This window comes from Salvelinus fontinalis, chromosome 18, assembly GCF_029448725.1.
Source record: "Salvelinus fontinalis isolate EN_2023a chromosome 18, ASM2944872v1, whole genome shotgun sequence".
NCBI lineage: Eukaryota > Metazoa > Chordata > Actinopteri > Salmoniformes > Salmonidae > Salvelinus > Salvelinus fontinalis.
Genome location: NC_074682.1, coordinates 20,950,817 through 20,973,039, shown reverse-complemented (window position 1 = coordinate 20,973,039; position 22,223 = coordinate 20,950,817). Strand labels below are relative to the sequence as shown.

Genomic DNA, 22,223 nt, shown 5'->3' with positions numbered 1-22,223 from the left:
TAACTAGAGTCTGAATCCAGCCGGGAGTAGCCAGAGAAAATACATACACCAACGTCGGCTACTAATTACACCTCATAAAACATTTCAGAAAAACATATGGTGGATAACTAATGAAAGACAGATATCGTGTGAATAAAGCCAACATTTCCGATTTTTGAAGTGTTTTACAGCGAAAACACAATATATCGTTATATTAGCTAACAACATAAGCTAGCATAAGTCAGCACTAGGATTGGTCAAGCGCTAGCCTAGCACAGTTAGCCCACTTAGCACAACACAGCTCAACAGATATATGAAAAAGCATCCCAAATTGGGTCTTATCTTTCTTGATATTCCATCAGAATGTTGTAACGGGGTCCAATGTCCAGTAGAGTCTTTAGTTGGGTTCCAGAACGAATTATTTCCCTCTTTGGTTAGCTAGCACAATAGCATTGCGGCGCTACACAGCGTTTCTTCAAAAAATTCTTCCGTCGTAACACATCTAAAGTCCAGAATAAATTGCAATAATATAATTAAAGTATATTGAAAAAACATACTTTAGGATGATTTTGTGACATGTATCAAATAATATCGTAGTCAGGCATCATATTCAACGTTATCTAGCTTGTTCCAGAAGCCGAGACCAAATTATCCTTCGCGCCCGGAATTTTTTTTTAACTGCGCAGGTCTCACAAGAAGGTGTGTTATTCAGTCCATGGACGAGATATTCGACTCCTTTCAATTCTCACTTCCGCATTACAGCCTGAGGAAGGCGTGTGAAGTGTCCCTATGGTCCTAAGTCAAAGGGCCTTTTATAGAGAAGGTCTTAAAGAGACACATCGCATTTTGAAAATCTCAATTCGGCTGGGAAAATGGCTGTAAAAATATTTCTGTTCGACTTAGAGAAACAATTCAAACCTTTTTAGAAACTACAGACTGTTATCTATCCAACAGTAGTAAATATATGCATATTGGAAAATAAAAAGTTTCTTAGGAGGCCGTTTGAAAATGTGCACACATTTTCCAGTTTTTTCAATATTCAGCTTGCAGCCCAAACAGGTTAAAACTATCATTTCATATGTACAAAATTCATTAACAACTTTTGGTGTACAGAATTATTCACTTTTCGTCCATTTTTCAAATCAAATCAAATCTAATCAAATTTTATTTGTCACATACACATGGTTAGCAGATGTTAATGCGAGGGTAGCAAAATGCTTGTGCTTCTAGTTCCGACCATGCAGTAATATCTAACAAGTAATCTAACAATTTCACAACAACTACCTTATACACACAAGTATAAAGGAATGAATAAGAATATGTACATAAAAATATATGGATGAGCGATGGCCGAACGGCATAGGCAATATGCAGTAGATGGTATAGATTACAGTAGATACATATGAGATGAGTAATGTAGGGTATGTAAACATTATATAAAGTGGCATTGTTTAAAGTGGCTAGTGATACATTTATTACATCCAGTGTTTAGTTATTAAAGTGGCTAGAGATGAGTCAGTATGTCCTGTACTCAATGTTAGTGATGGCTGTTTAACATTCTGATGGCCTTGAGATAGAAGCTGTTTTTCAGTCTCTCAGTCCCAACTTTGATGCACCTGTACTGACCTCGCCTTCTGGATGATAGCGGGGTGAACAGGCAGTGGCTCGGGTGGTTGTTGTCCTTGATGAACTTTTTGGCCTTGCTGTGACATTGGGTGGTGTAGGTGTCCTGGAGGGCAGGAAGTTTGCCCCCGGTGATGCGTTGTGCAGACCTCACTACCTGGAGAGCTTTACGGTTATGGGCGGAGCAGTTGCAGTACCAGACAGTGATACAGCCCGACAGGATGCTCTCAATTGTGCATCTGTAAAAGTTTGTGAGTGTTTTTGGTGACAAGCTGAATTTCTTCAGCCTCCTGAGGTTGAAGAGGCGCTGCTGCGCCTTCTTCACCACGCTGTCTGTGTGGGTGGACCATTTCAGTTTGTCCGTGATGTGTACGCCGAGGAACTTAAAACTTTCCACCTTCTCCACTACTGTCCCGTCTATGTGGATAGGGGGCTGCTCCCTCTGCTGTTTCCTGAAGTCCACGATCATCTCCTTTGTTTTGTTGACATTGAGTGTGAGGTTATTTTCCTGACACCACACTCCGAGGGCCCTCACCTCCTCCCTGTAGGCCATCTCATTGTTGTTGGTAATCAAGCCTACCACTGTAGTGTCGTCTGCAAACTTGGGGATTGAGTTGCATGGCATAGGCAGTCAGGAGGCAGGAGGCGTGCATGGCATAGGCAGTCATGGGTGAACAGGGAGTACAGGAGAGGGCACCAGTGAGAACGCACCCTTGTGGGTCCCCAATGTTGAGGATCAGCGGGGTGGAGATGTTGTTTCCTACCCTCACCACCTGGGGGCGGCCCGTCAGGAAGTCCAGGACCCAGTTGCACAGGGCAGGGTCGAGACCCAGGGTCTCGAGCTTGATGACGAGTTTGGAGGGTACTATGGTGTTAAATGCTGAGCTGTAGTCGATGAACAGCATTCTTACATAGGTATTCCTCTTGTCCAGATGGGTTAGGTCAGTGTGATTGCGATTGCGTCGTCTGTGAACCTATTGGGCCGGTAAGCAAATTGGAGTGGGTCTAGGGTGTCAGGTAGGGTGGAGGTGATATGGTCCTTGACTAGTCTCTCAAAGCACTTCATGATGACGGAAGTGAGTGCCATGGGGCGATAGTCATTTAGCTCAGTTACCTTAGGTTTCTTGGGAACAGGAACAATAGTGGCCCTCTTGAAGCATGTGGGAACAGCAGACTGGGATAAGTATTGATTGAATATGTCCGTAAACACACCAGCCAGCTGGTCTGCGCAAGCTCTGAGGACGCGGCTAGGGATGCCGTCTGGGGCGGCAGCCTTGCGAGGGTTAACACGTTTAAATGTTTTACTCATGTTGGCTGGAGTGAAGGAGAACCCGCAGGATTTGGTAGCGGGCCGTGTCGGTGGCACTGTATTGCCCTCAAAGCGAGCAAAGAAGTTGTTTAGTTTGTCTGGGAGCAAGACATTGTGGTCCGTGACGGGGCTGGTTTTCTTTTTGTTGTCCGTGATTGACTGTAGACCCTGCCACATACCTCTCATGTCTGAGCTATTGAATTGCGACTCTACTTTGTCTCTATACTGAATCTTAGCTTGTTTGATTGCCTTGCAGAGGGAATAGCTACCCTGTTTGAATTCGGTCATGTTTCCGGTCGCCTTGCCCCCCTGATTAAAAGCCGTGGTTCTGCCACCAATCCACAGTTTCTGGTTGGGGAAGGTTTTAATAGTCGCTGTGGGTACAACATCACCGATGCACTTGCTAATAAACTCGCTCACCGAATCAGCGTATTCATCAATGTTATTGTCCGACGCTATGCGGAACATCCCAGTCCACGTGATCGAAGCAATCTTGAAGTGTGGAATCTGATTGGTCGGACCAGCATTGAACAGACCTGAGCACGTGCGTTTCCTGTTTTAGTTTCTGTCTATAGGCTGGGAGCAACAAAATGGATTTGTGGTCAGATTTTCTGAAAGGAGGGTGGGGGAGGGCTTTGTATACGTCGCGGAAGTTAGAATAACAATGATCCAGGGTTTTGCCAGCCCAGGTCGCGCATTCGATATACTGATAAAATTTAGGGAGCCTTGTTTTCAGATTAGCCTTGTTAAAATACCCAGTTACAATAAATGCAGCCTCAGGATATGTGGTTTCTAGTTTGCATAGAGTTCAATGAAGTTCTTTCAGGGCCGTCGATGTGTCTCGTTGGAGGGATATACACGACTGTGATTATAATCGAAGAGAATTCTCTTGGTAGATAATGCGGTCGGCATTTGATTGTAAGGAATTCTAGGTCAGGTGAACAAAAGGACTTGAGTTCCTGTATGTTGTTATGATCACACCACGTCTTGTTAATCATAAGGCATACACCCCCGCCCTTCTTCTTACCAGAGAGATGTTTGTTTCTGTCGCGATTCGTTGCGATTCGTGAAGAAACCAGGTGGCTCTACCAACTCTGATAACGTATCCCGAGTGAGCCATGTTTCCGTGAAACAAAGAACGTTAAAATCTCTGATGTCTCTCTGGAAGGCAACCCTTGCTCGGATTTCGTCTACCTTGTTGTCAAGAGACTGGACATTGGCGAGTAGTATACTCTGGAGCGGTGCGCAATGTGCCTGTCTACGGAGCCTGATCAGAAGACCCAGAAGACCGTCTGCTGCGCCGTTGTTTTGGGTTGCCGGCTTGGATCCGATCCATTGTCCTGGGTGGCGGACCAAACAGAGGAACCGCTTCGGGAAAGTCGTATTCTTGGTCGTAATGTTGGTGAGTTGACGTTGCTCTTATATCCAATAGTTCCTCCTGGCTGTATGTAATAAAATGTAAGATTTCCTGGGGTAACAATGTAAGAAGTAATACATTAAAAAAACAACACACTGCATAGTTTCCTAGGAACGCGAAGCGAGGCGGCCATCTCTGTCGGCGCTCCCACATCCCACACATTTTAGAGCTAATTACCTGCATTTCTATACATTTTGTCATGTTTATATGATATCTGAGTGAGAGTGATAGTAATTTGGCCATGATTAGCCTACTGCAAGTTTAGATGGCTGGCTAGACTAACTAAACTAATTTACCATTCAACATTTTTTATTTTAGCTGATATGGGCTAATTGAGTGACTGTCAGTGATTGATATATAACAAGAGGAAAACTGCTGATGCACAACCACCTTTGGAAATTGCACCTTGTGTATTCTACTTTTCTAGAGTAAATTGAGACCCTGACTGAGTTCCTAAAAAAACACATTAAAAAAATAAAATATTTATATATATTTTTGGAATTTGATAAAATTACCAAGATCTGGACCTCGGTGTCCTCATATGTAGCTACAGCCCTGCACACCAGGTGTTTGTCCCTCTTACATAAGACCATCTGCTTTCAACCACTACCGAGACAGGGGTTCATGACTGATGGCCAAATACAGCAGCAACTCCCTAACACACAAGGCTTTTTGGATGGCTACTACAGGAAAGGTGCTGCGTGTTTATCAGACTCCATTTTGTCAAATAGTCTGTTTAGGTTTCACCTTCTGTATGCTGAACCTTTTGAGGGCTTGATACTGGTCTGGGACATGCACTATTCTATTAGGGTCTTACTCTCCCAGTAATGCTGTTCCCTGCCTTTTCGTTGGTGTCATGGTGTCATGCCCTGACCATATCTATGGTGTTTTAGGTCAGGGGGTAACTAGGGGGTTTTCTAGGTTTTATTTTCTATGTTGGAGTGAGTATGGTTCCCAATTGGAGGCATCTGATGATCGTTGCCTCTAATTGGCGATCATATTTAGTGTGGTTCTTTTCCCACCTGCGTTGTGGGATATTGTTTGTGTTTAGTGCTATGTGCCCTTCCCAGCCTGGTGCGTCCTGTGCCGGCTCCCCGCACTCGCCCTGAAGAGCGTGTCATCAGTCCGGTGAAACCTGTGCCGGTTCCACGCACCAGGCCTCCAGTGCGCTTCCCCAGCCCGATACGTCCTGTGCCGTCTCCCCGCACTCGCCCTGAAGAGCGTGTCACCAGCCCTGAGTCCTCTGCGCCGGTGCCCAGTCCAGGCACGGCGTCCAGTCCCGCTCCATGGCCGGAGCATTCCTCTGCGCTGGTGCCCAGTCCAGGCACGGCCTCCAGTCCCGCTCCATGGCCGGAGTCTTCCTCTGCACCGGTGCCCAGTCCAAGCATGGCGTCCAGTCCCGCTCCATGGCTGGAGCCTTCCTCTGCGCTGGTGCCCAGACCAGGCAGGCGTCCAGTCCCGCTCCAAGGCCGGATCAGCGGTCTGAGTGGGTGCTACGTCCCGCACCGGAGCCGCCACCGGAGCCGCCACGGGCTAGTTGCCCACCCTAACCCTCCCCATCTAGGTTCAGGTTTTGCGGTCGGAGTCCGCACCTTTGGGGGGGGGGGTACTTTCACGCCCTGACCATAGATAGCCCTCGACTCACGCTGTGCTTTGGTCCACTCATTATAACGAACATGACACATTATATTTTTTCTCCAAATTGGCATGTCTCATAATAAAAATGTTGACGTGAGGGAGATTTTCCCAAAGTTGCCAAAGAGGAAAAAAAGTAATCTGTCTGTATTTAGTTCAGTAGGACTTAATGAAAGTCTGCACCCCTATAAAAAAAAAAAAAAAAAAAAAAAAAAAGTCTGCTGTATCACTTATCAGCACATAATTTCCTTTGGCTGAACCTTTCTTTGTTCCAGTAGCTTCCACACTATATGTGACTACCTCTCCCAGCAATGTTTGTGTGCTTGTCAGATCATAACACAGATTCTTCTGAGAATTTCTTCATATTGTAACGAGGGTTACTACAGTTTGCGTTACTGTGATTACTGGTAACTGTTTCCTGTTAGCCAAAACTATATAAAGATGTATTGCGTAATATCCTCTTTGTTATAGTTTTGTATGGTGTACACTCAAGTTGGCTTGTTAGGATGGTCAAGATATTCCCGCTCTGTCTGAGCTAGAGTGTGCCTACAACTGTAATCAATAAGTACAGAGATTAATCTGTGAGTTCGGAAATCTTACCTGTCGTCGTGCGTGGTCCACGTCTCTGTGTGAGTATCTTATATCTATGAGAGGTCTCTTCTTAAGCTAGCAAGTCTTCCTAGCTGTGCCTATCTCCTTCATGTGTGGATTAGAAGATATCTCCAATAATAACTAAAAGTACGACAGTATCCCTCTTCTGAAGAAGGCTCATGTCTTAACTTGATCAGCCTTCTTGATCAGGATCGAGGGATGAGGAGAAGAGCGGAGGAAGGAGAGAAAGCAGGGGAAAGAGTGTGGTCTCTTTAATGAGCTAACCAGGACCATTGTTTCTGTCAGGCAGGTGTACATGTTATCAGAGGTGCTGAGGGAGGTTTGGCATGTCCACCTCAGTAGGGCTATAGCATGGGTGCCAGACAGTGGGTTCTGGTCTGTCGTCACTGGCTTATGCAGGAACAGACTGGCACCCCGGGCTAGCTGAGAGCTAACCCTGAGGGGGATTAGTACCACACAGAGAACTGTCATCCTCACTATATGTAACATGCTGTCACTCATACTGATAAACACAGCTCTATCAAGGTTCTCTTATCCTATCTTTTGTAGTCACGGCTGTCATTTCTTCAATCTCATTTTCTCAAAGTAGAGCTGAGGAAACAAGCTCCCGACTGCTGAATTATGAAACATAACGTGGTGATTTTTTTGTTGTTGTAAGAAACGATTGCTACGAATGGCATGGTGGAGAGGGTGTGGTCAGCCCGGTGGTGTTGTCTTGGACATGGAGGTCCTGAGTAGTCCTCTCCCTGTGTGGTACCTCTGAACCAGATGGCTCTCTGTGGGCCTGGCTGACCTTTCCTTTGCCTTGCTTCATTTGGCTCATATGTTCTTGTTTCCTTTCTGCTTGGCCAAGAGTCTTAGTAGTACAGATGGCTCAGTTGGTGAATGGTGCAGACAACACCAGGCCCATGTTCAGCAGGAAGGAAATAAGAGCAAATGCCCAAGATGGTGAATTCCTATCCCAGTTCCTCTTACTAATGGGGAGCTCTGTGTCTGCTTCACAGAATCTTAAACATGAGCAGAGACTGCTCTTATCTTAGCCTGGTAGTACTTCATTTGACCTTTATTTCTGCCTCAAGACCACACTCGTTAGTGTGTGTGTGGATGGGTGTTTGCCTGTGTGTGTGTTTGTTTTGTATCCGTGTACGCTTTTTCTATGTGCATGTGTGTAAGAGAGTGTGTTAAGCTTTGAATTCCTTTGATGCACAGCAAAGTCATTAAAATCATAGAGCGAGAGAGAGAGGGGAGAGAGACCAAACCACACTCACAGGGGGGTTGCTGTTAGCGACGGAAGCTAAGCAACACCAAGTCTTTATTTTAAGCTCTATTAGCAGACAGAGAAAATGTTCTCTAACACTACTCTGCTGCCAGCCACGTAGAGATTAAATGGCTTGATTATTATAATGTTAGTTTTGTTTCATGTAAATCAAATACCCTTTGCTTGTCAGTGTTAATGTGTCATAAGAACAGATAGGAGAAGTGTTTCAACTTCCCACATTTTGATAAAGATAAAGCTCTGTGCACATTCTGGCCAGTACGTCCTGTTTTTGTGTATTTTGCTTCTTTGTATTGTTTGCTTGATTCAGTGACTGTTTTATTGGTACATAATAACGTTTCTATTGGTTGGTAATAAGGTATTGTATGACATGATGACTGTGTGATGACTTGGAAAGATACAATGCAACTCTCTTAGTTCTGAACCTGTAGTTTGCATATAGATTATAGCCTTTACAAATAGTAGACTATAGTTTGCATGTAGCGTATACGCATGAACATGAATACAGATACAGTTGTTTGCATAATGGCTGTGAAGCGATTACTTATACACACACTGTACCATGGCTGTATATAGTATACTGTGTGCATTAGAGCTGGTGTGTATGTTCTACAGACCTACAGTAGTGAAGGGGTGCTAGCTCTACACTGCAAAAAGTGAAATGTAAGCAAGCCTGAATATCTTATATTAAGTGGTAATTTCCTTAAAATTAGTTTTTTTCCAGTTTTTCTTACGAAGCAAAATGTTCTAATGTCATTGGCAGATATGTGTGCTTGTGTGCTTATTTTAACCTAGCAAAGGCTTAATACACTGCTCAAAAAAATAAAGGGAACACTTAAACAACACAATGTAACTCCAAGTCAATCACACTTCTGTGAAATCAAACTGTCCACTTAGGAAGCATCACTGATTGACAATAAATTCCACATGCTGTTGTGCAAATGGAATAGACAAAAGGTGGAAATTATAGGCAATTAGCAAGACACCCCCAAAAAAGTAGTATTCTGCAGGTGGTGACCACAGACCACTTCTCAGTTCCTATGCTTCCTGGCTGATGTTTTGGTCACTTTTGAATGCTGGCGGTGCTCTCACTCTAGTGGTAGCATGAGACGGAGTCTACAACCCACCCAAGTGGCTCAGGTAGTACAGTTCATCCAGGATGGCACATCAATGCGAGCTGTGGCAAAAAGGTTTCCTGTGTCTGTCAGCGTAGTGTCCAGAGCATGGAGGCGCTACCAGGAGACAGGCCAGTACATCAGGAGACGTGGAGGAGGCCGTAGGAGGGCAACAACCCAGCAGCAGGACCGCTACCTCCGCCTTAGTGCAAGGAGGTGCACTGCCAGCGCCCTGCAAAATGACCTCCAGCAGGCCACAAATGTGCATGTGTCTGCTCAAACGGTCAGAAACAGACTCCATGAGGGTGGTATGAGGGCCCGACGTCCACAGGTGGGGGTTGTGCTTACAGCCCAACACCGTGCAGGACGTTTGGCATTTGCCAGAGAACACCAAGATTGGCAAATTCGCCACTGGCGCCCTGTGCTCTTCACAGATGAAAGCAGGTTCACACTGAGCACATGAGCACATGTGACAGACGTGCCAGAGTCTGGAGACGCCGTGGAGAACGTTCTGCTGCCTGCAACATCCTCCAGCATGACCTGTTTGGCGATGGGTCAGTCATGGTGTGGGGTGGCATTTCTTTGTGGGGCCGCACAGCCCTCCGTGTGCTCGCCAGAGGTAGCCTGACTGCCATTAGGTACCAAGATGAGATCCTCAGACCCCTTGTGAGACCATATGCTGACACATGCACATTTGTGGCCTGCTGGAGGTCATTTTGCAGGGCTCTGGCAGTGTACCTCCTTGCAGAAAGGCGGAGGTACGGTCCTGCTGCTGGGTTGTTGCCCTCCTGCGGCCTCCTCCACGTCTCCTGATGTACTGGCCTGTCTCCTGGTAGCGCCTCCATGCTCTGGACACTACGCTGACAGACACAGCAAACCTTCTTGCCACAGCTCGCATTGATGTGCCATCCTGGATGAACTGCACTACCTGAGCCACTTGTGTGGGTTGTAGACTCCGTCTCATGCTACCACTAGAGTGAGAGCACCGCCAGCATTCAAAAGTGACCAAAACATCAGCCAGGAAGCATAGGAACTGAGAAGTGGTCTGTGGTCACCACCTGCAGAATCACTCCTTTTTTGGGGGTGTCTTGCTAATTGCCTATAATTTCCACCTTTTGTCTATTCCATTTGCACAACAGCATGTGAAATATATTGTCAATCAGTGTTGCTTCCTAAGTGGACAGATTGATTTCACAGAAGTGTGATTGACTTGGAGTTACATTGTGTTGTTTAAGTGTTCCTTTTATTTTTTTGAGCAGTGTACAAGTTATTTCTTATTTTAAGATATTTTACCTTAATCATCTTAATGTACAATATCCTGAAAACTATCTTGAAATAAGATAATTTACATGTATAAAGCCTTTTTTAGTTTACAATATGCAAAATTATCTAATTATCTGCCAATGATGTTAGATAATTTAACTTGGTAAAACAAAACAAGAAAAAAAGAAAACATTTAAGTGAATTATGACTCATTATACAATGGGTGGGTCTAGTCCTGAATGCTGATTGGTTAAAACCGCATTCCAGCCGGTGTCTATTCCACAAGTTACCACCGGCTATCTTGTGGGGGGCCGCCAGGGTGCTGTAATCCCAAATTAAATGGCGGTAGAAGTTTGCAAAACCAAGAAACTGTTGCAACTGCACCCTGGACGTTTGATGAGGCCAATCCACCACTGCTTTCCCCTTTCCAGGATCCATCTACCTTTCCAGGATCCATCAGAATATTGCCCTCACCAATGACATATCCCAGAAAGGCGGTAGAAGAGCAGTGGAACTCACTTCTCGGCTTTCACAAACAATTGTTCTCCAGGAGGCCCTGAAGGACCTGTCTGACATGGAGTACATGTTCTTGGGCAGATCGGTAAAAAAACTGGATGTTGTCCAGGTAGACGAACAGAAACCGGTTTAGCGTGTCTCGAAGCACATCATTGACCAAAGCCTGGAAGACAGCGGGGGCATTGGTGAGTTCAAATGGCATGACCTGGTACTCATAATGTCCACTGGCTGTGTGGAAGGCTGTCTTCCACTCATCCACCTCGCGTATCCAAACCAGGTGGTTGGCATTCCGAAGGTCCAACTTGGAAAACACGGTGGCCCCCTGGAATGGTTCAAACGCCGAGGAAAGAAGAGGTAGGGGGTAACAATTTTTGACAGTGATATCGTTAAGTCTCCGGTAGTCAATGCACGGGCGCAGGGTCTTGTCCTTCTCCACAAAGAAAAACCCTGCGCCGGCAGGAGATGCAGACGGACGGACGGCCCCAGTGGCCAGAGACTCTTCAATGTACTTCTCCATAGTAATGGTCTCTGGTCTGGACAGAGAGTACAACCGACCCCGAGGTGGTGTAGTACCTGGGAGAAGATCAATGGCACAGTTATAAGGATAGTGCGGGGGAAGGGAAGTAGCACGTGCCTTGCTAAACACTAAACACTGGTATTCCGTGGGGATAACAGAGACATCCACAGTCTTGCTAACCTCCTGAGGAAGGCGACTAGGGGGAGGCTGTGCTGCTTGAAGGCAGTGGGAATGGCAAAATGGGCTCCAATCCAGGATGAAGCTTGTGGTGCAGTCAATCACAGGATTGTGCTTTTGGAGCCAGGAAAATCCCAAAACAATTGGAACATGGGGCATTGCAATGAGGAGGAACTGTATGGTCTCACTGTGGTTACTAGAAACCCATAATTGAACGGGAACAGTACTATGGGTGACTTCCCCTATAGAGCGGCCGTCCAGTGCGCTAGCATCCATGGGAACAGAGAGAGGCTGAGAGGGAATACCAAGCTCCGAAGCAATAGTGGCATCCATCAAACTTTCATTTGCCCCAGAATCAATGAGCACTCGGAGAGACTTAGATTGGTCTCCCCACAGCACAAGCACAAAAAAGGGTGTGGGAATTAGAGAACTCTCAGTCTGACTCACTATAGAACTGGTACCCACGAGAGACAAGAATTTCCTAATAAGGCAGGTAGCTATAAAATGTCCTGCCCCTCCACAGTACAGACAACAGTTATTATTTATCCTCCGTGAGCGCTCCCAAACTGATAGCCTAGTTCTTCCCAACTGCATAGACTCAGGAGTATCCAATTCACCAGTTGTAGTTTCACGAGAGAGAGCTCAGGTGGCTTCAACTCCTCTAGGAAGAGGTGCCTTCGGAAACTTCCGGATTCCATAGAAGGTGAACGTGCCATATCGGGTGCACGAGTTTGCCGGAGACCAGACCTCCTCTCACTCTTGCGTTCTCTTAGGCGTCCATCAATTATAATGGTTAAGGCGATAAGGGAGTCGAGGTCCACCGGCAGTTCCCGAGCAGCTAGCTCATCCTTTACCTCCTCAGATAATCCATGCAGAAAAGTATCGAAAAGAGACTCCGGATTCCAGGCACTCTCAGCGGCCAACGTGCGAAAGTCTGCTGCGTCGTCTGCCACACTACGGGAGTTTTGACGTAAGTCAAGCAGTTTGCTGGCAGCCTTTCTCCCAGATACTGGAGACTCAAAAGCCTTTCTCACCTCTGCCATAAATTCCTCAAAAGGACCGCAAATGGCAGGATGTTGTTTGCAAACTGCCAAAGCCCAGGAGAGCGCCCTTCCTGACATTAGCGTAATTATATATGCTATCTTTGATCGGTCTGATGAAAACTAAGATGGCTGTAGCTTAAAAATAAGCGAGCACTTCGAAATAAAACCCCGGCAGGTACCAGGATTCCCTGTATATCGCTCTGGAGGAGGTACGCGGGGTTCACGGGGAGATGGGATAGGCTGTACAAACTCACCACAAATAGGGAAAAAATTACTGGGTGATTGTTTTTTTTCCAGAGGTGGCAGACAGTCTCTGAGCTAACTCCCTGATTTTCTCCATAATAACCTTTAACCTGTCTAGGATGAGCTAGCGGCACCCCCCCCCCCCCCCACTGAAAAGGCAGAGCCGCGAAATTCAAAAAAAATATTTTTTTAAAATATTTAACTTTCACACATTAAAGTCCAATACAGCTAATGAAAGACACAGATCTTGTGAATCCAGCCAACATGTCCGATTTTTAAAATGTTTTACAGGGAAGACACAATATGTAAAGATGTACATCTATTACCTAAAAACACATTAGCATAATCCACCATCTTTTATTTGTCCACCAACACCAGTAGCTATCACCAATTCGGCTAAACTAAGATATTTATAGCCCCTAACCAAGAAAAAAACTCATCAGATGACAGTCTGATAACATATTTATGGTATGGGATAGGTTTTGTTAGAAAAAAGTGCATATTTCAGGTAGATGGCATAGGTTACAATTGCACCCACCGTCACAAATGGACTAGAATAACTACATTGAGCAACGTGTTTACCTACTTACTAATCATCAAACATTTCGTAAAAATACACAGCATACACTAATCGAAAGACACAGATCCTGTGAATACAGACAATATTTCAGATTTTCTAAGTGTCTTACAGCGAAAACACAATAAATCGTTATATTAGCATAGCACATAGCACATAGCAGCCCAGCATTGATTCTAGCCAAAGTGAGCGATAAAAGTCAACATCGCCAAAATATATTAATTTTTTCACTAACCTTCTCAGAATTCTTCAGATGACACTCCTGTAACATCATATTACACAATCCATATAGAGTTTGATCGAAAATGTTTATATTTAGCCACCAAAATCATGGTTAGACAATGTGAAATGTAGCCAAGCTGGTGAGAAAATGTCCGTGCGCCACTTAGACAGTGATCTACTCTTATACATAAATACTCATAAACGTGACTAAAAAATATAGGGTGGACAGGGATTGATAGACAATTTAATTCTTAATACAATCGCGGAATTACATTTTTTAATTTATCCTTACTTTTCAATACAGTTTGCGCCAAGCGAAGCTACGTCAAAAAACATGGCGTCCTAAGCCACTAACATTTTTCGACAGAAACACGATTTATCATAATAAAAATGTCCTACTTTGAGCTGTTCTTCCATCAGTATCTTGGGCAAAGGATCCTTTCTTGGGAGTAATCGTCTTTTGGTGGAAAGCTGTCCTCTTGCCATGTGGAAATGCCAACTGCGTTCGGGATGAACTGTAAGCGTGCCCAGCAATTCACAGCGTTTCAGAAATAAATGTCCCAAAATCGCACTAAACGGATATAAATTGCTATAAAACGCTTTAAATTAACTACCTTAAGATGTTTTTAACTCCCATAACGAGTAGAAACATGACCCGAGTAATATTACTCCCTCCAATAATGCTTGGAACAGGTGCGGGTCGGTGTCCTCTAGGCGCATGACGCACCAAGAAAAGAGTGACTAGCCTCAGGGTTTTTTAATTTGTAGTGCCTGTGAACGCGCAATCGACCCCATTCAAATCGTCATCACGTAAAGGCATCCAGGGGAAGACGTAAGCAGTGTCCGTATACTCATAGCAATAACAGTGCCCTTTTAACTGACTCCAGATCAGGGGCCAAAATTTCTGAAATCTGACTCCATGTCAGGGAAATTGCTGTAGAATGGGCTCTGTTCCACTTAGAGACAAAATTTCAACTCCTATAGAAACTATAGACTGTTTTCTATCCAATAATAATAATAATATGCATATTGTACGATCAAGGATTTTGTGGGAAGCCGTTTCAAAAATTACACGATTAGCATAAATAGTCACAACAGCGCCCCCATCCTCAACAGGTTAACCCATGGTCGTGGCATTCCATCAAGGAACTGAGCCCTTCCAAAAGGCCCTGTAGCAACTCCTGAGGTCTCCCAATGGTGGCTCCCTGCAGGGAGACAGCTTGGCAGAGCTGGTCCAAGTCTGCTGGGTCTGTCATGGCCAGTTTGTACTATCACGACACAAGGCGAGACCCAGATGCAGACACAGGAGACAAATGGTTGGAGTCTTACAATATATTAATATTTATTAATCCAATAGGGTAAGGCAAGAGAATGGTTGTGGACAGGCAAAAGGGTCAAAACCAATTCAGAGTCCGGAAGGTACTAAAGGGCAGGCAGAATCAAGGTCAGTGGAGGCAGGATGATCAGGCAGGCGGGAAAGTAGCCCAGAGTCAGGCTGGAGTCAAGACTGGGACGACTAACAAAAAGAGAATAGCAAAAGGAGTACGGGAAAAACACGCTGGTTGACTTGACTAACATACAAGACGAACTGGCACAGAGAGACAGGAAACACAGGGATAAATATACTGGGGGAAATAAGCGACACCTGGAGGGGGTGGAGACAATCAAAGGAACAGGTGAAACAGATCAGGGCGTGACAGTGTTAGAGGACAATACTTTTTCATTGAGACTATAGCTTCAATATAATTGGCTTTGAGTGTATTGTTTACTCCCTCCCCTAGGGAACTGGCTATGCTTATGTACAAGTGTTGCTTTCAAACAGTGAGGATCTTAAGGCTCCGTTGGGACACTAGACTGTCAGCATAGTGACAGACTGTCTTTAGAAGCTCTGAAGCAAAATGTTGTTTTTAGAGACTGACTGTGAAGGGATAGTTGGCTGTTAAAATACATTTCTGCTAGGATGCTTGACTATGTGAACATTTGGCTGTTTTAACTGTTGACTGACTGAAATACTGTTGACTAATTGTTAGTTTAGTTGACTGTTTGACTAGTACCGTAGTCTGTATAGAAGAGCACAGCTGTGAGCTGTTGTGATAGGTGTGTGTTTGGTTAGTGTATCTCAGAGGAGGCTCTGTCTGCTGGTATTAGTAGTATGTTGAGACAGTTTAGTGTTGAATAGCATCAGGGCTAGGCGTCTTCCCGGACTTGTGTCTCTTGGTGATGATAAGAACATCCTGTTAGGATCAGCTCAGTAAACACACCCACAACTCTGCTCTGCTCCATCTCAGCCAAGACCCACAGCACGTCACTGAACCAAAACCACTTGCTCTGTTCTTATGAATTAGTAATCATACTGCATAGACTTGTTTTCTTAACATCCCTCAGGATTTTCTGCTTTAATCAGAGCGATCAATGTTGTTTGGTTATGAAATACTTATAGGTGAGTCAATCTTTCTAGATGTTTTTTTCTAGGGCATCGTTATCAGTCATACATCTAAATGTACTGTTTAGACTAGATCATGTTTACTCTCTGTAATTACGTATCTTCTGAGTAAACAGAACACATTGACACATGAGAGGGTGTGGTACTGTCAATAGAGCTGGCTAATCCTGAAACAGACTGGCAAGCTTATGAGAACATCATTATCATTATCATCATCCATCATTGTCATTATCACGGGTCTTTTTTTGGAGAATGATTGCACTCTCTGCCATTTCTTGTCTGGTCTCTCCTGGGCGGCTTCATAGTTCAGAATGGCAACTGCCCCAGATTCTAGAGAGGAATTTGAACTGGTAACCTCCCCACCCCCTGATGCAGGGCTAGATTTGGGCCCAGAATCATAATGATCAGTTTATAACAGTGCTTCCTAAGTGGTGGACTGTGGCCAGTCCCCTTGGGTTGCAGCTGGGTTCCGTTTCCACAGTAGTTAGATCAGTGGTTCCCAAACTTTTCCATCATTGGGGAACATCCTCACTCACTCTCTCTCACTTTCTCTCTCTCACTCACTTTCTCTCTCTCTCACACACACTCTCACTCTCCCACTCTCTCTGTCATTCTTCATTGTGTCTATCTCTCTCACGAGTTGACCTATGGTGTTTCCCAGATGATGCATCAGCAGCCAGTGGTATGTCATCATGGCAAAAGCCTCCTGGGTCACGGCCAACTGCGGGTTTAGAATCTGGCCAGAAATATAGTATATTTTATCTAGTGAGACTAGAAAATTGTTCTATTTGAGTAAAATTGCAAAAAAGGTTTTGTAACCGCTGCTTGTTGAGACAAGATTGCGAGAGGTTTTCCAGATCTTGCTCCACTGACTTCAGAATGGGTACTGGAGCACTGAAAATATACATAGTAATGCCAACCAATATCCTCCCAGGCAAATGTCTAGTTTCCTCAGTATTCATTTAGAGGAGAAATGAAGAAAATATTTTCTTGTATCTAGGCCTCTTAGTAACATTTAGAATGGTTTGAATGGACAATGGGCTCCAACTGTAGAGCTGGGCTCTTTCTGCTTCATAACCTTTTACAAGGACTTTTTCCTCTGTTTTCTCTTGGAGGGATGGCCTGGATTACTAATTAAATTGGTTGCTGAGAAAAATGGTGTGAATAAGATTGGCGGTCTGTGATGTCTTTGGCTGACCTGTCTTTGTGTTTCAGGGGGGCATTCTCCGAGGTGGTCCTAGCGGAAGAGAAGAGGACACAGAAACTGGTGGCCATCAAATGCATCCCTAAGAAAGCCCTGGAAGGCAAAGAGAACAGCATAGAAAATGAGATCGCTGTCCTGCACAAGTGAGTGATGAACACACACACATTTACACGCCCTTGTTGCTTATTGATGTTAGGTGAGCAAGTGATTTAACTCTGAGACGAATAGTGACTACAATTGCAGTAATGACAGTCTGGTTAAAATACCTCCCTTTAAAACTGTGGAATTACGGACTACAGCCAGAAACTACGAAACTAGAGGGGCTTAAGCTATTTATAGTGCTCTTGTTACCTGGGTTACATGAGACACAGGCCTAGTGAATATACAGGGATATTTCTAGAACTGAGAACGTGGGGACGAGAGAGAGATTGTGAGTGAGAGAGAGGGAGAGACAGAAAGAGAAAGAGAGAGATACAGAGAGAGACCTTAATCTCCTAAAAGTCAAATTAAGCCAGAATTGTAACATTTTCATTGTAGATAACCTCATTCTTCTAGTAGTGACACAGCCTCCTACTCTTCCCATTGGTGTATTCCCATGAGGTCATGAACTGTCAGAGAAACCTGAAGTGAGATTCTGAACTCTGTCTGTTTACCCAATTACTCAAGGCAAGATGGCTGCCTCTTAATGACGGTGTAAAACATCTGTTAGAGGACATCACCACTGCACCCATGAAACAACTTGTCTGACAACTCAAAATGAATTCTTCCTCTGCTCTATGTTCGCCAAATACTTCAGTCCGAGACTGCCATCGTTGAAGTCGTTTGTGGTGACGTCAAAATTAGGGGTGTTATACAAAACAAAGTCATCAGCGATCGGATCATCTCTAACCAATCAGAGTATCAAAGCCAATGACGAATTTTCAAAATGCCGCTTTGTGTTCTGGCTTTGGCCCAACCCATCAGTTTCTGCGACCAACCAGAATGGTTAGAATGTGTTCACGTTCTAGAAATCGTAGTGGAGGTACTCAGATCCAGACTCATAGCGGAGAAGAAACTAAAGTCGGTGGAAGTGGCATAGCGTTTTGCTGGAGCGATGATTTTGGGTAGTAAGGCAATGAAACAAGACAAAGCTGCTTAGTCACCCAGAGTTGCATCAGACCGCATGAAGTAAAAAACTGTGTAGAATATAGTGGGTAGTTGATATCAGTGGGAAGGGTTGTGGATAGTTATCTGTTAACCTTTCTAGGACACACATTCCGCTAGCGGAACCCCTCGACAACATTCCGCTGAAAAGGCAGCGCGGGAAATTCAAAAATATATTTTTTTAAATATATAACTTTCACACATTAACAAGTCCAATACTGCAAATGAAAGATAAATATCTTGTTAATCTACCCATCGTGTCCGATTTTAAAAATGCTTTACAGCGAAAACACAACATATGATTATGTTAGATCACCGCCAAGTCCAAAAAACACAGCCATTTTCCCAGCCAAAGATAGGAGTCACAAAAAGCAGAAATAGAGATAAAATTAATCACTAACCTTTGATGATCTTCATCAGATGACACTCATAGGACATCATGTTACACAATACATGTATGTTTTGTTCGATAATGTGCATATTTATATCTAACAATCTCAGTTTACATTGGCGCCATGTTCAGAAATGGCTCCAATATCCGGAGAAATTGCAGAGAGCCACATCAAATAACAGAAATAGTCATTATAAACTTTGATGAAAGATACATGTTTTACATATAATTAAAGATACACTTAAAAAAGTTATATTACAGGTCGAATAAACTTGTCAAACTAAGTATAGAATCAATCTTTAGGATGTTGTTATCATAAATATTCAATAACGTTCCAACCTGGGAATTCCTTTGTGTCTATAGAAGTAATGGAACGCAAGTCGATATCATGTGGAATGCGCGTGACCAGGACCTGGCCCTCTGCCAGACCACTGACTCAAACAACTCCCATCCGGCTCAACATCACAGTAGAAGCTTAATTCAACGCTCTACAGACTGTTGACATCTAGTGGAAGCCGTAGGAAGTGCAAACAGATCCATATCCCACTGGGATTTCAATTTTTGCCTGTCATATGAGTTCTGTTATACTCACAGACATCATTCAAACAGTTTTAGAAACTTCAGAGTGTTTTCTATCCAATAGTAATAATAATATGCATATATTAGCATCTGGGACAGAGTAGGAGGCAGTTCACTCTGGGCACGCTATTCATCCAAAGTGAAAATGCTGCCCCCTATCCCTAAAAATGTTAAGTCTGTAATCAACCCCGAGCCCCTACAAACCTCTTCGTGGTCCCTCATAGATCTGTAACATCACATGGCAAAGTGTTAATCAAGTTTAAACAAATAAGAGGGACAGTTTCTTACTGAGAGAGAGAGATAAGGATAACCCTTTATAGCTGTTGAAGGGGCTGTGCCGCTAACTTCCCTTACTCTACTCTAGTTTAGCCTACTGTACTGTACTGCACTGTACTGCATGTATCCCCCAGAGTCCTGCACAAAACCATTAGTCAGCCCCTGTATGGAGCAATTCATTACCTCTGCTCACTCTCTCAACTCAATGAAACACTTTACAGAGACCATAATGAAATTGAAAGGCTTTTATAATCTCCCTCTTGTCTCAGTTGGATCCCTGCCAATGATAATGTGTTGTGATTTTCCCCAGGCAGCAATGTTTCAGGCAGGACATAGGAACACACGTGATACAAAATTGATACTGCGGTGCGGTTCCATTTTTGTTTTGGCCTCTCTCCGAGCCGTGCCAGTGTGACAAGTGTCTGTCATCACTGGGGTGCCTGCCATCTCAAAATGTAGTGACACAGATGGATGGACTATCAGTAGCTTAAGGGGAAAGCAATGTATTCTACCTGCGCTTTGCCATGATACTTTGGTGTAGAGAGAGACACCTTTTGATAGAGGAGCTACTCTGTTGTAGTCATAGGAGGATTTGGCCTTGTGTTAGAGCATTGTTAGCTTTCTACCCCATTCATGGCTCCTACACTCAAACTGAGCTCAAACCAAAGATTGAAAAATGACAGTAAAGAAGATTGTGAGGAGTATCTGAGTGAGAGAGAGTTAGTGAGTTAGTGAATAGTGAGTGTGTATGTGTGTGTGCGTGTCTGGGGGTGTGTGTGTAAACAGTCTTTCTCATTCTTTGAGTTTAAGGTGAAGTGTTTTAGGTGGGCAGCATGGGGATGATGGAAGAAAGCCACCTCCAGAGCCGTGACTCACCTGCTCAGTGTTCTGTTCTGTCTCCACGCCAATGACTCTCAGGGGGGGCGTCAGAATACACTGCTCAGCCAATTAGAGAGACGCCTGCCACCACAGAGTCTGACAACACTGGCAACACAACTCTAGCTCCAGCTTAAACTAATATTAGTGATAATTAGTATCATACATATTGTAATCTCTCATAGACGGACAGTGTAACCAGAAATGGTACCGTAGAGCTGTCATGATACAATGGAAGATGTGAGATAATGAGCAGCATTAGTTCCGGTGCTTTGGACAAATCAGGATTTTGCAGGTGTTAGCATCTTTCGAATTTCAGAAGGGGAGGTTTTGACCTATAGATTTGTCATAACTTGCAAAGAGAGAGGGTTGAGCTCTTCTTTCCTTCTCTTAACATGGACCCAGAACTTAATCAAGCATCTGACCAATTACATAAGACTTTAGCTCTGGGTTATTATATTATATATAGTGTAACGGCTTCCGTCGGTAGAAGGAGAGGAGGACCAAAGCGCAGCGTGGTACGTATCCATATTTATTTGAATACTTTTTCTATAATGAACAAAACAATAAACAGACGAAAACCCAACGAAGCTACAGTCCTGAACTAGAGAACAGAAAAACTGATGGACGCAAGAACAGGAACACACGAACAGGAACAACCACCCACAAACCAACAGTGAAAACAGGTTACCTTAATATGGTTCCCAATCAGAGACAATGGCTAACACCTGCCTCTGATTGAGAACCATATTAGGCCAAACAACAAACCCAACATAGAAACACAAAACATAGAATGCTCACGTCCTGACCAACACTAAAACAATAAAACAAAAAAGAACTATTTGTAAGTCGCTCTGGATAAGAGCGTCTGCTAAATGACTTAAATGTAAATGTAAATGTAACTATGGTCAGAACGTGACATATATAAAGTACCTTTTTAATATAAAATAATACTTGTTCATATGAAGTGCTCCCTATGATGTTTATTTAGATACAGAATTTTGTATTTATTTGTATTTATTTTTTATTTCACCTTTATTTAACCAGGTAGGCAAGTTGAGAAAGAGTTCTCATTTACAACTGCGACCTGGCCAAGATAAAGCAAAGCAGTGTGACACATATAACAACACAGAGTTATACATGGAGTAAAACAAACATACAGTCAATAATACAGTAGAAAAATAAGTATATATACAATGTGAGCAAATGAGGTGAGATAAGGGAGGCAAAGGCAATAAATAGGCCATGGTAGCGAAGTAAATACAATATAGCAATTAAAACACTGGAATGGTAGATTTGACAGTAGATGAGTGTGCAAAGTAGAAAAACTGGGGTGCAAAGGAGCAAAATAAATACAGTAGGGGAAGAGGGTAGGTTTTTGGGCTATTTATAGATGGGCTATGTACAGGTGCAGTGATCTGTGAGCTGCTCTGACAGCTGGTGCTTAAAGCTAGTGAGGGAGACAAGTGTTTCCAGTTTCAGAGATTTTTAAAGTTCGTTCCAGTCAATGGCAGCAGAGACCTGGAAGGAAAGGCGGCCAAAGGGGGAATTGGCTTTGGGGGTGACACGTGAGATATACCTGCTGGAACGCGTGCTACGGGTGGGTGCTGTTATGGTGACCAGCGAGCAGAGATAAGGCGGGACTTTACCTAGCAGGGTCTTGTAGATGACCTGGAGCCAGTGGGTTTGGCGACGAGTATGAAGCGAGGGCCAGCCAACGAGAGCGTACAGGTCGCAGTAGTGGGTAGTATATAGGGCTTTGGTGACAAAACGGATGGCACTGTGAT

At 44.0% G+C, this 22,223-nt stretch overlaps 1 protein-coding gene across 1 annotated transcript in view; it reads left to right on the top strand.

Moving 5' to 3' along the window:
• LOC129815130 (calcium/calmodulin-dependent protein kinase type 1-like) overlaps positions 1-22,223 on the top strand; it is an 89,191-nt gene that overhangs the window by 53,661 nt on the left and 13,307 nt on the right. Inside the window, exon 3 of the mRNA XM_055868525.1 lies at positions 17,183-17,314. Within this exon, the coding sequence (XP_055724500.1) occupies positions 17,183-17,314 (132 nt within the window). The remainder of the gene's footprint in view (positions 1-17,182; positions 17,315-22,223) is intronic.